The 17,701-nt window shown below is 42.5% G+C and overlaps 2 protein-coding genes across 2 annotated transcripts in view; one reads left to right on the top strand and one right to left on the bottom strand.

Moving 5' to 3' along the window:
- The first annotated feature begins 2,539 nt into the window (after positions 1 to 2,539).
- Positions 2,540 to 8,390, top strand: NKIRAS1 (NFKB inhibitor interacting Ras like 1). The gene is made up of 4 exons (XM_056518421.1): positions 2,540 to 2,633; positions 3,344 to 3,585; positions 5,757 to 5,970; positions 8,245 to 8,390. The coding sequence occupies exons 1-4, from the start codon at positions 2,540 to 2,542 to the stop codon at positions 8,307 to 8,309; spliced, it is 615 nt and encodes a 204-aa protein (XP_056374396.1). The 3' UTR covers positions 8,310 to 8,390.
- A 7,752-nt stretch (positions 8,391 to 16,142) lies between these two features.
- Positions 16,143 to 17,701, bottom strand: part of UBE2E1 (ubiquitin conjugating enzyme E2 E1) — a 44,688-nt gene continuing 43,129 nt past the window's right edge. The window contains exon 5 of the mRNA XM_056519976.1: positions 16,143 to 17,147. Coding sequence (XP_056375951.1) covers positions 17,050 to 17,147 — 98 coding nt within the window. The 3' untranslated portion in view covers positions 16,143 to 17,049. The remainder of the gene's footprint in view (positions 17,148 to 17,701) is intronic.

The raw sequence follows: 17,701 nt of genomic DNA, 5'->3' as shown, positions 1-17,701 counted from the left end.
GCGCAGACAAGTAAGGAAAGGGGAAGAGTGGTCTTCAACCTGCGGACCTCCAGATCTTGCAAAACTACAACTCCCAGAATGCCCGGACAGCAGTTGGCTGTCCGGGCATGCTGGGAGTTGTAGTTTTGCAACATCTGGAGGTCCACAGGTTGAAGACCACTGGCTGCCATAGGAGGAACATGATGGGGGGGATTATGAGACAGGGAAATGATGGGGGGGGGGGATGATGACAGGGGGAAATGATGGGGGGGATGATGGGCAAATGATGAGGGGGGAATGATGAGGGACATGATGAGAAAGGGTGGGGGATGACGAGGGGGAATGATGGGGTACATGATGAGACAGGTTAAGGGGATGATGAGGGGGGAATGATGAGGGACATGATGAGACAGGGTGGGGGGATGATGAGGGGGAATGATGAGGGACATGACGAGACGGGGTGGGGGGATGATGAGACAGGGTAGGAGGATGATGAGGGGGGAATGATGGGGGACATGATGAGAGGGGTGGGGGATGATGAGACAGGGTGGGGGATGATGAGGGGGGAATGATGGGGGAACATGATGAGACAGGGGGAAATGATGGTGGGGGGAGGCACTAAATGCTTAATGTCTGTATGGCTAGTGGTGGTCTATGACAGGGGGAAATGATGAGACATGGGGGGGATGATGAGACATGGGGGGGTGGCGATGAGAGGGGTTAAATGTGGCACAGGGACTGATAAAAGGGAAGGAATGATGTGGCACTGGAGGGAACGGGACCAAACAGGTGCAGAAGAAAACAAAGTTGAGGGGATGATGTGGCATTTAGTCCAAGTCATTTATTTTACATTTAATTTTTTTTACTTAAATTTCCGTGTTAAAATGGGGGTGCGTGTTATACGCCAGTGCGTGTTATACGCCGATAAATACGGTATATAAATTTAAATTTATTGTGTGTGGGATTTTGGTGGAATAGGAGCATGGCAGAAGATTGACGAGCTGCAGAGCCTAGCAGGGGCCCCTGCCTTTTTTTTGGTCTGGGGGCCCCGAGTGTTGTCAGTCCACCCCTGGGGGGAGGGGAGGGAGGGGGTATAATTAAGGGGGGGGTGCGTGTGTGTGTGTGTGGGAGGGGGGGTGCCAAACAAAGGGTCCGCCCCGGGTGCCAAATGCTCTAGGTACGCCCCTGCAGCTATCCCAGACGTTTCGCCAGATACAACAGGCTTTGTCAAGGGCAGAAGTACTAATGCTGTGATGGACACATCCCCCAGTTTTTAAATGCTCTGTGAGCATGTTTGTGGGTACCATCAGTGTATGGTCTACTTAGTTATGTTCCATATGGAGTGTGCCATGTCAGAAATAAGGTCTGTCAGTATCCCACCAAAAACAGGATGGCAACATACACTGTTAACGGGAGCAGCAGACTGGAGCCACTAAATGACTCTGTTCAGCCATTGAAATCTATTCATTCAGGACCTATGCGCTATTTTAAGCAGACTGGTGCGCTTTTGAGTCCACTAAAAATAGCACATACATCCCTAACTCAGTAACTAGGTGATTCTGTTCAACCATTGAAATTAATTTAGTCCACTGTTAACATTACACACTGGCATCCTGTTTTGGCAGGATGCCGACAGATACAAATAACGGGTGCATTAATGCAGTATGAACCTAGCCTCAGAAGTATTTCTTTTCTTCTGATTGGGAATTATGGTTCATTCACACTATGGAATCTTCTGTCTGGAGTGGGTGCTGGCAAAACAAGCTGGCACTTTGACCACTCAGATATGTGCCATATCAAATTAAGGCAATGCATTTCAGAGCAAATTCAGCAGAATGAATAACCATGTTAATTCTTTCAACGGAGTCTAGGTTCTGGAATTTCAATGGTGGAATCCCATAGAGAACAATGTGGTATGTGGTGGAAAAGGGACCTTATTTATTTATTTTTTATAAATTAGTGCCAGAAAGTTAAACAGATTTGTAAATTACTTCTATTAAAAAAAATCTTTATCCTTCCAGTACTTATCAGCTACTGTATACTCCACAGGAAGTTCTTTTCTTTTTGAATTTCCTTTCTGTCTGACCACAGTGCTCTCTGCTGACACCTCTGTCCATTTTAGGAACTGTCCGGTGCAGGATAGGTTTTCTATGGGGATTTGCTCCTACTCATGATAGTTCCTTAAATGGACAGAGGTGTCAGCAGAGAGCACTGTGGTCAGACAGAAAGTAAATTAAAAAAGAAAAGAACTTCCTCTGGAACATACAGCAGCTGATAAGTACTGGAAGGATAAAGATTTTTTATATAGAAGTAATTTACAAATCTGTTTATCCTTCTGGCACCAGTTGATTTTAAATTACATTTTTTAATTTTTCCAGTGGAGTACCCCTTTAAGTGTGTCAGAGTAGATCCACAATACAAGTCTATAAAGATTCTGTGTGATCCTACCCAGGCCTTGATGAGTGCATAAGACCTTACACTAAACAGTCAATGGGATTTTCATATAATGCATATGTTGTTTTGTATTGCTGCTGTTTACATACAGAATTGCCTGTGGATAATGGGGAAAGGGAGTCGAGTAGTTGTTTGTGGACTGTCAGCAGTGGGAAAAACCGCTATACTGGAACAGGTGTTGTACGGAAGCCACATAATTGGTAAGTGTGTGTGTGTGTGTGTGTGTGTGTGTATATATGTGTGTATATATATATATATATATATATATATTATATTGTATCCTGTCTATATTAGAAGCCATGACTGATTATTGTCTATCTACCCTTCTTATAACAGACTGTAATTAGAATAGAGCTTTAACTGAATAGAGGTGCTGGGTGCAAAAAGGGAAAAAAAAAACTGATAAATATGTATGAGATGGAGGCCTTAAAGTAGAGTATAGAGAATACAATTAAACACCGGAAATGTTGTAAGCTGCAATACATATTTGGTTAAAAGAATCTTTTAGCATTTGGCACTTTCCACATTAATGTGGCTCTTTTTCACGGCTGACAATTCCTATTAATAAGCTCTATGGAGGAGGAATAGTCTGGCGCTGCTTATCTCTAGGGAAAACCTCCAATCGAACTAGGCGGATCCAATTCCCATCAAAGGCTAGATTTCCTAAGGTGTTTGCCAGCTCCATGCAGCTTAGATCATCTGCAGATCTGATGAGGACAGCAGGGCATTCCAGGAGCAATCTCCTGCATGTGATGAGACTTACTTGACGCTGCAATGTAAGTGTCGCCCTACTCTCTACTATAGGTGAAATAACTGGAATGGAAACATCTGGTCTTCTCTTTCGCTGAAGGCACTGAAAAATTGATGATTTAGTTTTTTCAAGGGAGAAATTATTTTTGGCTTGTTGCAGGTCAGGAAAACATTGAAACCTTGGAAGATATATATATTGCTTCAGTGGAAACAGAGCGTGGAGTGAGGGAGCAGCTGCGCCTCTATGATACACAGGGACTTCAGGAAGGCACAGAGCTGCCGAAGCATTACTTCTCCATTGCTGATGGCTTTATTCTTGTCTACAGTGTGGACAGCCTGGAATCCTTCAGAAAGGTTGAACAACTTAAAAGAGATATAGAACGTTTCCGGGATAAAAAGGAGGTAAAATAGCGTATTGCATAGGCTGTGTTTACATGGGACGATACATTGTCTAATGTCAAAGAGGCTTACAAAAGAAAATAGTTAACCTCTTGGGAAGCACCTTTTATTTCCTGAAAGGAAAGGTATATTCCTACCCAAATTCCTCTACTGATGTTGCCAATAAATTCCCGAAGGTCTTAACTATTAAAGCCAGGATACCGTTATTTAATTAAATCTATCAAAACCTGTGTAGAAGAAAATTGACCAGCAGCCCATAGCAACCAATTAAATCACTTATTTTTAATGAAAGAGAGCTAATTGGTTGCTATGGGCACTGATAATTTTTTTCCCTCTGCACAGGTTTTAATAAATCTGTACTATAATCCCCACTTACATTTTAAGGATCTTTAAAAGAGAACTCCAGGATGTACCAACGTATCCCCTATCCTAAGGATAGGGGATAAGTGTAAAAGCGCGGGGGGGTCCAAGCACTAGGGCTCCCCGCGATCACCCACATTGAAGCTGCAGCCGACACGCCTCCTCCATGCAGTTCTATGGCAGAGCCAGAAATTGCTGAAAGCAGCGCTCCGGTTCTCCCATAGAGCTGCATGAAGGGAGAGTGTCAGCCGCCGCTTCGTGTCGTGGTTGACACGCCCCATTCATGCTGAGAACTGGGGCACCGTGCGGGAGATCGCGGGGGACGGGGTACTCCAGCGCGGTCGGACCCCCCATGATCTGACACTTATCCGCTATCCTAAGGATAGGGGGTAAGTTGTTACATCCCGGAATTCTCCTTTAGGGTACGTTCACACGCGCTGATTTATTTTTTTATTTTTTTGCGGGTGTTCAGCTGCGTATTTGAAAGTGGGAGGGCTCTTCTCGGCTGTCCGCAGCAGATTTTCCGCGGCAGAATGTACACTGCGGAAAATCCGCCGCAAGCCCCATTGAAGTCAGTAGGGACTGTGGCGGATTTTCCGCAGCGTAAATTCCGCCGCAGAAAATCTGCTGCGGACAGCCGAGAAGAGCCCGCCCACTTTCAAATACGCAGCAGAAAACCCGCTAAAAAATCTGCGCGTGTGAACATACCCTTAGGATTTTCTGCTGCAGATTTGAATGTAAACTAAATGACTGAGCACAGCTTCTAATCAGCAGTTACAAATCCTGTGCAGGATACTGTATGTGTGAACGTACCCTTAAAGGGTACCTTTCATCAAAAAAACTTTTGATACATTATAGATTAATGTATGCAGAGTAACTTTCCAATAGCATGTTATAAAAAAAAAATATGCTTCTTTCTATTTAATTTCCCACTTTGAAAAAATGACCACTAGGGATCTCCCTTCCAGTCCTTTTTTTTTTTTTATAGATTTCAGACTCATGCAGGAGTCCTAAATTTCAGATTGCAGCTGGGACATAGACAAGCACAGCACTGCTCCCTGCCAGGAGTTTGTCTGTGTCCCGGCTGCAGTCTAAGATTTAGGACTCCAGCATACGTCTGAAATCTATAAAAAAAAAAAAAAAAAAAAAAAAAAAAAAAGGACTGGTAGGGAGACCCCTAATGGTCATTTTTTTCAATGTGGAAAAATGAAATAGAAAGAAGCATATTTTTTTTAACATGCTATTGTAAAGTTATTCTGCATACATTAATCTATAATATATCAAAAGTTTTTTTGATGAGAGGTACCCTTTTAAGAAGTCAAACCTCACTCACATTGAGGCTACCTCCAAAAGGTGGCACCACAAAGTAAGGTTATGTTTACACTGGAGAATCTCTGCACGGAAAAGTTCTGTGCAGACACTCCCCTGACTGGACCCTCTGGGGAATTCTGTGGAATTTCTGCCGTGTGCACAGCACAGCACAGCAGAGTCCCATTGATATCAATGGGACTCTGCTGCTGTGGAATCTCCATCATGTGAACATACCCTATAACTCTCTTCCTCAGGGGAGAGAGCTACTTTACATAAATCAGACACTGTTATGCTGCCCTAGACTTTTTTTTTTGGAAGAATTAAAAGCGCAGGCTACATAATAATGGGCTCTAAAAGTAGTGCTAGAAAGTCTACTTATTTTGTGCATATGGCAAGTTTATAATAAGTAAACTAGAGTACAATAAAGCTATAGACATTCCACTATTTATAGAAGAAATGGTTCTGCGCTAGACTATGGTAACTTCTTTTTTCTGTTTTCTAAGATGGTCACTGTTGTTTTGGGCAATAAAGCAGACCTGGAAGAATACAGACAAGTGGATACAGAAATGGCTTTACACTGGGCAAAAGGGGAAAAAGTGAAACTCTGGGAAGTCTCAGTTACAGACAGAAAGACCTTATTTGAGCCCTTCACTACGGTGGCCAACAAACTCAACCAGCTGCAGAGCAAATCCCCCTTCCCTTTACCTGGGAGAAAAAGTAAGGGCACCCCTTCATCTGACAACTAACAACTGGGGTTTAGATAGTATTTCTTATGGATGGTTTTAAATTCCTTGGTGTTTTTTTTTTTTTTTTTCATATATTCGCTCGATTTTTTAATCTACTGTGCACTTTTGAACAATGATCACATTAAATATTGTACTTGACTTACACCTGTGCCCTTCATTCCTCGTGATTCTATGGAGGTCTCCAGTTTTAGTTTAGCCTTTGTAGAAGATGCCACAGCAGGGGCCAGCTACAGAAAAATGAAATCCCAGTAATTTGGCCAGTGTAAGGCTCTAGTCACACTAGTGTTAGGGCCATCAAGGTGGCCAGGATTTTCCGATGCAGCTCACAAGGACTTGTTGGTATCTACAGGTTGGACAGAGCTGTCATGGCGTCTTTATAACTGTGCTCCATGACACTAGTGTCCATTGCGTTCCAATTGGACAATCCATGGTACTGGTTGCACATACTAAGAAGCTTATAAAGGACTATGGTGAATAGACCTGAATATAATGACAGAATGAATCCAGAACAGGTCATAGTTCATAACTTGTTTCCAGCACAGAAGGAAAAGACTGCAAGGATAATTATTTGTGATTAAGAGTTTTCCGGGTAAACTTTTACTGCTGGCCTATCCTCAGAGTAGGTCCTAAATATCAGATTGGTGGTGCAGACACCTAGAATCCCTGCCAAATAGCTGTTTGATATGTGTCACCACCATACACAGCGAAACAAAGCAGAGAAGATGGCTCTATACATTGTATAGTGGTCATACTGGGTACTACAGTTCAGATGTGAATAAAGTCAGAAAGAAATAGAGCCAGCTCACCATTGTGATATGTTGTTGTTTGACGAGCACTTTGTCATTGGTATCCAGGAGCAAGGAGAAGGTCGGGCCATTATCCTCTATAAAGCAATGGAAGAGAAAAGGGTTCCAGCTACCCGGAAAATCATAAAGTAATCATGAAAAAATCAAAAGTCCAAAATCTAATTAGTCCATATTAAAATCCAAACAAAAACACCAACGCCGACGCGTTTCAAACTAACTAGTCCTTAGTCATGGATCTCCATGACTAAGGACTAGTTGGTCCGAAACACGTCAGCGTTGAGTTTTTATCTGCACTGGGTGCTTTTGTTTGGATTTTAATATGGACTAATTAAATTTGACATTACATTTTTTCATGATTACTTTATGATTTTCCGGGGAGCTGGAACCCTCTTCTCTTCCACTACAGTTCAGATGCCATTCAATAGGAACACAGCTGCAGTACCTCAGCACAACCGCTACAATGTATAGAGCTGTCTGCTCCTCCATGTCAGCTTCACAACTCAGTTAATTGGCAGGGACACTCATATCCTCAGGAGAAGTCATACATTTTGTGTGAAAAGTCCTACTTATAGTATCATGCTCTCAACATTTTATTTTACTACAAAAAAAGACAAAAAGGAGTGCTCCATGGTGCAATAAATAACATAAGTGGGAACGCTAATAATGATAGAGCGCTTACCAATGTAAGTTGTGCAAATGCCAGCACAACTTGGATGATGGCATGAAGCAGATCCCTCTGCTGCCACTCCACAATAAAAGCAATTAAAAAACAAACGACCTCCAGACCAGTGGATAGTAGGGCGCTGCGGGACCAGGCAGCAGTTGAAGCAATCAGCTTTATTCCCAACATGCAACGCGTTACGTGCTAGTGCGCTTCATCCACTGGTCTGGAGGTCATTGGGTTTAACATTTTATTTTGGCCTTTCTACTAGAGATGAGCAAACTTAGCGAAATTCGATTCGTCACAAACTTCTCAGCTCGGCAGTTGATGACTTTTCCTGCGTAAATTAGTTCAGCCTTCAGGTGCGCTGGAAAAGGTGGATACAGTCCTAGGAAAGAGTCTCCTAGGACTGTATCCACCTTTTCCAGCCCACCTGAAAGCTGAACTAATTTATGCAGGAAAGGCATCAACTGCCGAGCCGAGAAGTTCGTGACGAATCAAATTTACTGTAAGTTCACTCATCTCTACTTTCTACCCCTACAAATTAGGTTTCCATAGGCTTTCCTATGACTAGTGCCATTCTCTCTGATAGCATGTGAATCAGTTATGGGTAGACCCTCTGGACGAATAGTAACCAAGTTATGGCAAGATTACAAATACCAATATTGTGTACAGCATTTATCACAAATAAACATGATTTACAAACAGTAGCACATAAAAAATATAAAGCTTGAATATGATGGCTGCATATTGATAGCTCCTTTTTGTTTCTCCGCAGGATGGCTATCCTGTTGGAAGTGGTTCTGTCCTTCCTGCTGGTATCAACGTGATATCTGCCTCTGAACTCCTGGCATTATATCTTCCGGCTGTATCATCAAACTGCTATTTTTCTTGGATATTTTAAATCTCATTTACACCATAAACCTGTCGGAATAAACTGTTAATCATTATTAGTTTTGCTCGTTTACATAGGATTGTACCTTCTGAGACACAGTATGTCGGCAAAACAACATCCATGCAAGAGGGGCACAGGCCATAATGTAATCCGCTAGGGTCTGTGTTCAGGTTGTTTTATTCTGACTCAAAAGTTTGCCTGGAAAGACAAATGTACAGTGGTCCCTCAAGTTACAATATTAATCGGTTCTGGGACGACCATTGTATGTTGAGACCAGAACTCTATGGAAATCTGGTAATTGGTTCTAAAGGCACCAAAATGTCATCCAAAAATAGGAAAAAGTGAGGATTAAAGATAAATAAAGTAGATAACTAATACAGATAAAGTAAGTCCTTACATATAAAAGTAAGAAAGAGCTGCTGGAAGCTGTAAATTACTGTCTATTTCAGCGTTTCCCAACCAGGGTTCCTCCAGCTGTTGCAAAAGGCTGTCCGGGCATGCTGGGAGTTGTAGTTTTGCAACAGCTGGAGGCACCCTAGTTGGGAAACACTGACCTATGTAGAGGACAGGAGCTTCTACAGGGTCCTGTATAATACACACTGTTCATGGAGTCGCCCTCACCTGTATGGACATTTATCAACGGGTTTAGTCAGGTTTTCTTTACTATAATTGTCGCAAAATTGTCGCAACTGCGACTACTCGATTTTTCGTGCGACATTTTGACTGGAAAGCGAGAAAAGCAAGTTTTCCTAAAATTTACTATGTAGTAATAATTTTAAAATGGACTACGGGTAGTCAGGTATTTATTAACTGCGACAGTCGCAACTGCGCAAAAAAAAGTCGCAACAGCGTTAAAAATTGACTAAATTTACTCCAGCTCAAACATGGAGCAGAAAAACCTACTACCAAAGTAAAAAAGGAAAAATTGCTTATGTGAAAGAAAATTATCAACAGGCTGAAACCAGTTGATAAATAAGTCACACATAAGCAAAAAAAAAGTAAGGGAAAAATTACTAAAAAAAAGAATACATAAGCAAACATTGATAAATGTCCCTCCTGGTGTCCAAAGGAGCAGGTAACCCTGGTACAGGTAGAGAGTACAGAACATGTAATACCTCCCTGTACTGTAGGGGGCACTACCAGACACCAGTCAGTGTATACGCTTTAGTAATACAGGGGTTTTACCAGTGAATGGCTGGAACATCTGACCAATCAGAATGGACATTGACGGGTTAGAGTGCATTCACACCCCGTTTTGTACATACGGGTGCTGGATCCGGCGGGGGGAGGGGCAAACCGGGTGCTCCCGTACCCCGGCCGGATCAGCCCGTGACTCCATTTACATTAATGATCTGACAGGAGTCAAACGGTGGCTCCGGTCGGCTCAGTTTTGGAGCGGACCTAAAACCGTAGTATACTACGGTTTTAGGTCCGGTCAGGAAACCGCAAACGGGTCAAAACTGAGCCGACCGGAGTCACCGTTTTACTCCGGTCAGATCATTAAAGTAAATGGAGTCACGGGCTGATCCGGCCGGGGTACGGGAGCGCCCGGTTTGCCCCTCCCCCCCGCCGGATCCGGCACCCGTATGTACAAAACGTGGTGTGAATGCACCCTTATGCAGATCTGGAATGTCCATAGCATTGTATGTTAAGTCTGGTTTCAACTTTACATTGATCTTTTCTGGACCATTGTATGTTGAAACTATTGTATGAGGCCCATTGTAAGTAGAGGGATCACTGTAATGTGAACCCTGCCAACTTATGGCTAGACTCCATTTGAGTGCCACTTTAGACTCCTGGACAGCTTGTGTGTGTAGCAGCTAGTGTAAACCTATGTACAAGAGCAGTCAGCCAATGGCTCTCCTATGCCGTCTATAGACACTACAGAGCAGACTAGTGACCTGTACTTAAAAGAAACTATGAAGGAAATTAGGACACTGACTGTACACTGAAGAAATACATGTTTAGGCCATGTACATATAGTAACGGTGACTGTTTTTAAGCAGTAAAATGTTGTTTTAAGAAAAAATTGTTAAACTTCATAGTAAAATGACTAAATGCACACAATTTTACGGCTGAAAATGGAGATATTTTTTAGAGAGAGCGCTTTTTGTGGAGAGTTTATTCTGTCCTTCGAGCCCCATAAACATTAGATTCTCATATGTAAACTATAACATGTAGAAAGTTTAAGTAACAGACATAGAATGAGCTAGAAGGTGTCGGGAGAAAAGAGCACAGATAAGTGGACAGGTAAGTGATCATCAGCGGACCACACGGGGCACCGTAAACGGCTATTCAGTGGCAGCTGAAGCAGTCTGTGCTGCCGGATAGCAGTTTATGCGATGGCCCCGACATACAAAAGCATCGTATGTTGATGCTGCCTTCAACATGCGATGGCCTCTGAGAAGTTTTATAAGCAGAAGTTTAGAAAGCAGGAGTTGTAAGCAGGACCCACTGTAACTAAGTATTACACTCCCTTGATAAAAGTAGTTTTTCTTAATAGTTAATAACAGCTGTTTGTCACCAAGGATATGGACAGCAGGATTGGAGGTTTTCTTCAGTGCACATTGTGCCACATGTATACATCTCTGGAGCAGCAGCTTCAGGGTGAATACCGCTGTGACAAATGTGAGCATGTTGCCCACCTGGAAGCTCGTATTAGAGATCTAGAGGAGCAAAATGCAACATTGAGGGCGATTGACAATCTTACAGAGCAAGCAGTTAGTGGGGTAGAAATGGAGGTTGGAGAAACTAGCCAGGAGGCCCAAGTAGGGAGCTGGGTTAATGTAGTTAGAGGGACTGGAAAGGGGGCAAGGAAAAGGAAGGTCACTTCTGCTTCTGATCTCCCAAGTAAAATTGCCAAGTTGGGCGATGATGCGAGGGCCTCAGTATCAGAGATGGCAACCCTAGTGGATACTGGTCTCCCTAACAGCCGGGGGAACAGCTCAACTAGTAGTGTGGGGGATGGTTACGCAGGTAGGCCAAGACAGTTAGTTGTGGTAGGGGACTCTATAATCAGGAAGACGGATAGAATAATTTGTTGCCAAGACCACCTCAACCGAATGGTTTGCTGTCTCCCTGGTGCCAGGGTTCGGCATGTGGTGGAAAGGGTGGACAAATTACTAGGGGGGGGCTGGGGATGACCCAGCTGTCGTGGTCCATGTGGGAACCAACGACAGAATACATGGTAGGTGGAGGTCCTTGAAGAATAATTACAAGGAACTAGGTGCCAAGCTGAAGGGAAGGACCTCTAAGGTTGTGTTCTCTGGAATACTTCCTGTGCCATGCGCATCGCAGGAAAGACAGCGTGAGCTTAGGGAGTTAAATGCATGGCTTAAGTCGTGGTGTGAGGGGGAAGGGTTTGGGTTTTTAGAGCACTGGGCTGACTTTTCATTGGGGTACAAACTCTATTCTACGGATAATTTGCACCTGAATGGAAGGGGGTCTGCTGTGCTGGGGGAGAGAATCCTGGAAGGGGTGGCTGAGTATTTAAACTAGGTGAGTGGGGGGAGGATAATAAAGCAAAGAAAGCAGACAGTGGGATGGATAGGTTAGAGAGGGGTCAGGACATAATGGCGGGTGGAGAGGAGTCCTGTGGGGGGAGGTTAAGAACAGTGGATAAGGAGATTCATGCGTTACAAACCAGCTGTAAAAATAAATGTAGCCCGAAAAATTGTAATCCCAATAATTCAAAAAATTCCATTAGCCCCAATAACTCAATAACTACAATAAGCCCCATTAACTCAAAAAATACCGTTAGCCCCAATAACTTAAATAACAACGTTAGACGCAATAACGCAAAAAATCCCATTAGCCCCAATAACTTAAATAATAACGTTAGACCCAATAACTCAAAAAATCCCATTAGCCCCAATAACTTAAATAGTACAATTAGCCCTTATAACTCAAAAAATGACATTAACCCCAATAACTCTGAAAATCCCATTAGTGAGACTATATGTGTAAAACTTAATGGAAATGTAAAGTGTATGTTCACAAATGCCAGAAGCCTAGCAAATAAAATGGGGGAGCATTGATATAGTTGGGGTCACTGAGACATGGCTGGACTCCTCGCATGACTGGGCTGTTAATCTGCAGGGGTTTACATTGTTTCGCAAGGATAGAATGAACAGAAAAGGTGGTGGAGTCTGTCTGTATGTAAGAAGTGGTATGAAAGTCAATGTGAACGATGCCATAGTGTGTGATGATTCTGAGGAGGTGGAATCTCTGTGGGTAGAATTACAAAAGGAGGGAAATACAGAAAAAATAGTATTTGGTGTAATCTACAGACCCCCTAATATCACTGAAGAGATAGAAGGTCGGCTGTATAAACAAATAGAGAGAGGGCCACCCGGGCAGGTACAGTGGTAATAATGGGAGATTTTAACTATCCAGATATAGATTGGGGCCGGGGGTTGGCTAAAACTACAAAGGGGAGAAAATTCCTAAATTTATTGCAGGATAATTTTCTGGGCCAGTTTGTGGAGGACCCAACAAGAAGTGATGCCTTGTTGGATCTGATCATTTCCAACAATGCAGAGCTGGTTGGTAATGTAACTGTGCGGGAAAACCTTGGTAATAGCGACCACAATATAGTTACTTTTGACAAAATGTAGAAAACAAAGACAGACGGGGAAAGCAAAAACATATAACTTTAAAAAGGCAAACTTCCCTGGGCTGAGGGCTGCTCTACAGGACATAGACTGGGGGAGGTGTTCTCAAATACTGATACAGAAGGTAAATGGGACATCTTTAAATCAACTCTAAATAACTATACAGCTAAATATATACCAAAGGGGAACAAATATAAACGATTAAAACTAAATCCTACATGGCTGACAAATTAGGTTAAAAGAGCAATAAACAACAAAAAAATAGCCTTCAAAAAATACAAATCTGATGGGTCAGCTATAACATTTAAACAGTACAAGGAGCTTAATAAAATCTGTAAAAATGTAATAAAAACAGCAAAAATTCAAAATGAGAGACAGGTGGCCGAAGAAAGCAAAACTAATCCTAAATATTTTTTTAGATATATAAATACAAAAAAACCAAGGACAGAGCATGTAGGACCCCTTAATAATGATAATGGGGAGGTTGTCACGGGCGATCAAGAGAAGGCGGAGCTACTGAATGGGTTCTTTAGTTCTGTATATACTATGGAAGAAGGAGCTGACATTGGTCAGGTCAGTGCTGGTAACACATCATATAATGTATTGAACTGGCTTAATGTAGAGATGGTACAAGGTAAGTTAAGTAAAGTAAATGTAAGCAAATCTCCAGGGCCGGATGGACTACACCCAAGAGTTCTTAGAGAGGTAAGTTCAGTAATATCTGTACCCTTGTTCATGATATTTAGAGATTCTCTGGTGTCTGGTATTGTGCCAAGGGACTGGCGCAAGGCTAATGTGGTACCAATCTTCAAGAAGGGCTCTAGGTCTTCGCCAGGCAATTATAGACCGGTAAGTCTAACGTGCATTGTGGGTAAATTGTTTGAAGGACTTATAAGGGATTACATACAGGAATACATAGGGGATAATAGTATTATAAGTGATAGCCAGCATGGGTTTACTAAGGATAGAAGTTGTCAAACCAATCTAATTTGCTTTTATGAAGAGGTGAGTAGAAGCCTTGACAGAGGAATGGCTGTGGATATAGTGTTTCTGGATTTTGCCAAAGCGTTTGATACTGTCCCTCACAGACATCTGACAGGTAAGTTAAGGTCCTTGGGCTTGGAAACTTTAGTTTGTAACTGGATTGAACACTGGCTCATGGATCGTACCCAGAGAGCGGTGGTAAATGATTCGTACTCTGATTGGTCCCCGGTTATTAGTGGTGTACCCCAAGGTTCAGTACTGGGCCCGCTGCTGTTTAATTTATTTATCAATGATATAGAGGATGGTATTAACAGCTCTGTTTCTATCTTTGCAGATGACACCAAGCTTTGTAGCACGGTACAGTCTATAGAGGATGTGCATAAGTTACAAGATGACTTGGATAGACTAAGTGTCTGGGCATCCACTTGGCAAATGAGGTTCAATGTGGATAAATGTAAAGTTATGCATCTGGGTACTAATAACCTGCATGCGTCGTATGTCTTAGGGGGGATTAAACTGGCAGAGTCACTGGTAGAGAAGGATCTGGGTGTACTTGTAGATCACAGACTACAAAATAGCATGCAATATCAGGCTGCTGCTTCCAAAGCCGGCAGGATATTGTCATGTATAAAAAGAGGCATGGACTCGAGGGGCAGGGACATAATACTCCCCCTTTATAAAGCATTGGTACGGCCTCACCTGGAATATGCTATTCAGTTTTGGTCGCCTGTTCATAAAAGGGACACTGCGGAGTTGGAAAGGGTGCAGAGACGCGCGACTAAACTAATATGGGGCATGGAACATCTTAGCTATGAGGAGCGATTAAAGGAGTTACAATTGTTTAGTCTTGAGAAGAGACGTTTAAGGGGGGATATGATAAACGTATATAAGTATATAAATGGCCCATACAAAAAATATGGAGAAAAACTGTTCCAGGTTAAACCCCCTCAAAGGACGAGGGGGCACTCCCTCCGTCTGGAGAAGAAAAGGTTTAGTCTAAAGGGGCGGCACGCCTTCTTTACCGTGAGGACTGTGAATTTATGGAACGGTCTACCTCAGGAACTGGTCACAGCAGGAACAATTAACAGCTTTAAAGCAGGGTTAGATACATTCCTGGAACAAAATAACATTAATGCTTATGCAGAATTATAAAACTACATCCCTTTCCCTTATCCCCTTACATCCTTCCCTTCAATCCCCTGGTTGGACTTGATGGACGTATGTCTTTTTTCAACCATACTAACTATGTAACTATGTTGAAATTAGCGTATGTCGGGGCCATCGTAGGTGTACATTAAAATATGTTGGATATTCCATATGATTATCAGTAGTTTTCTGATTAAAAAGACAATTCATCCAACCTATGGTGCTCAGTGTTAGACCTCATGCACACTACTTGTATTACAGCACCATACAATCTTAAAATTGTAGAGAGCTGTAACACTGGATCCATAGACTTTTACGCAGCCTTTTTCATAGTTTGTCAGCCTCATATGAATCAGACATAAAAAAAAAAAAAAAGGGCTTTGTTCCATAGGATATTAAAGAACTATATTCTATAAGCACCCTGAGGTATTTATAAACACTTGTATAGAGGAAGAATGGTGCAGTTGCACATAGCAACCAGACTGTATACATTTTTCAGAGGACATTTCATTGGTTCATGAGCAACTACATTATTCATCCTCTACACAGGTTTTGGGTCTATGGAAGATCTTTTTTGCCATGCGCAAAAGGTATAATAGCCAATCTTTGATAATATGCCAGATAGACCAAGAAGATGGCAAAAAAAAGCATAAAACCTTATGTATTTCTTTGTAAGGGTATATTCACACAGTAGGAAAATGTGCGGAATGTCTGTTCGGAGTACATGGGCAGACATTCTGCACTTTTGAAAGTCTGGCAGGCACTAGGACCGCACGGAAATGAGTTGTCTCAGACTGCAATTGATTTCCAAGCGAAATCCGTAGAAAGAACATGTCTGTTCTCTCTGCTGATGGCGAAATCAGGGATTTCCACAGTAGAAACATCTGCCACGGAAATTCCACCGTGTGCGCAGTGCAGCAGAAGCCCATTGAATTCTACACGGACATAATGCCGTGTGAACATACCCTTACTCCTACGAGAGAGTAATCCTGGAGTAACCCGCCCTGTCAGATAATAAATAAATACACACACACACACTTCTGTTTACTTTTTCCACTTTTATTAGCACAGTAACAAATGCAGACTTCTTTAGCCTACAACATATAACCAATCCACAGAGTAATTCTTATTCACTTTTACGTTTAAACAGCTTAAGGTATTTCACTACAGATTCTGTTAAAGTCTCTCAGCTGAATTTACTGATATACAAAAAAGAAAATGATATAAAGTGTAAAATGTTTTCAGAATACAGATATAACCAGTTCCTCAGATTCCAGCCAGTCGCAGGCCTTCGTGGTGGAGACTTGGTTATGTTGTACATTCACACACACCACCGCTCATCTTTCATACACAAATTACTCATTCAGTCCCTCAACAAAACTTAACACAGACCTTTACTGTATAAGGCCGAGTTCACATCTGCGTCGGAGGCCCGTACGGAGTCAGACAGTCCGTTGCACAAAAGGATACCAGTCACTTTAATGGGGTTTGTTTGGTTTCCATTTATTTAGCAGGATCTGACAAGAAAATACAGCTTGAGGCATTTTTCTATTTGCTCGGATCCTGCTAATAAAAAGGATTCTGTGACCTGAATGGAGCTCCAGCACAGATGTGACGTCGGCCTATGCAGTGTAACTGTACAAAATTAAATTGCTTCGATCGCTTACATGTCATGGAACAAAAATGGGGGGGAAACAACTTTCCGTTCTTTGTAATCATCATAAAAGCTAACATTACAGGTTCATGTCTGTCTTGTGTGTGTTTGACTTGCTCCAGTCAATTACTGCAGAAAGATACCTTAAGTTACAATAACAAAATTCTCTGGAAATAAAAGACTGAATAAAATCTGTTATAGAAATAACCTATTCTTTGCAGATTCCCACCCTCCATTGCCCAGTTAACAAGCAGCTCTCGCCATCACAGACTAAGCGGTGCGTCACAGGATCTATGTAGCGTATCTCTTGGTCCACTGTCTGGCCATCCTGTCATGCTCTGCTCTGTTGGTCATGTACTGAGTGGCGATACTTCCAACAAGAGGATCAGCTGTAAGAAAGAAGAAAAGGGTTTGAGCGCTCTGTCCCACATCTGTAATACAAAGAGATTAGTCTGTGCAGTCTGATTTTCCATAGGTTTTAGGCAGCCCCTCAGGGATGACAAAAATCCCATTCTTCATCTGCACAGCACTGTATAATGTCTACAATAGTGACCTGCATCTGCTGTGATGATCACATGATCCCTGAAATGTCAGATGTTATAAGAGCTTCTGCATCTTCATCGTTACTGTCAGCATTGTGCCGATTCTACTGCCATATTATTAGGGCTGTTAGGGGCGGAGCCGTGACATCACAATACTCCGGCCATGTGATCGTGATCCATCAGACCCAGAGCGATGTTCGTTCCCGGAGGCTGAGGATAGCAGGGTGTTGCATGAAAGACTGCGGGGGTCCCCAGCGGCAGGACCCCTGCGATCAGGCATCTTGGATAGGGGATATGTCGTCTTCGGGCCAGAGTACCCCTTTAAATTACTTTATTTAAAAATCTTGATCCTTCCAGTACTTATCAGCTGCTGTATACTCCAATGGAAGTCATTTTCTTTT

The sequence above is a fragment of the Hyla sarda genome, chromosome 5, assembly GCF_029499605.1.
Source record: "Hyla sarda isolate aHylSar1 chromosome 5, aHylSar1.hap1, whole genome shotgun sequence".
NCBI lineage: Eukaryota > Metazoa > Chordata > Amphibia > Anura > Hylidae > Hyla > Hyla sarda.
Note: the sequence above shows the minus strand (reverse complement) of the source record. Positions and strands in the feature narration are given on the sequence as shown.

Bases quoted from the DNA above. Each gene is read 5' to 3' on its own strand.
- NKIRAS1 (XM_056518421.1), top strand. From the start codon at position 2,540: ATGGGGAAAGGGAGTCGAGTAGTTGTTTGTGGACTGTCAGCAGTGGGA. The intron at 2,634-3,343 runs GTAAGTGTGTGT...GGCTTGTTGCAG, and splicing joins GTACGGAAGCCACATAATTG to GTCAGGAAAACATTGAAACC. The intron at 3,586-5,756 runs GTAAAATAGCGT...CTGTTTTCTAAG, and splicing joins GTTTCCGGGATAAAAAGGAG to ATGGTCACTGTTGTTTTGGG.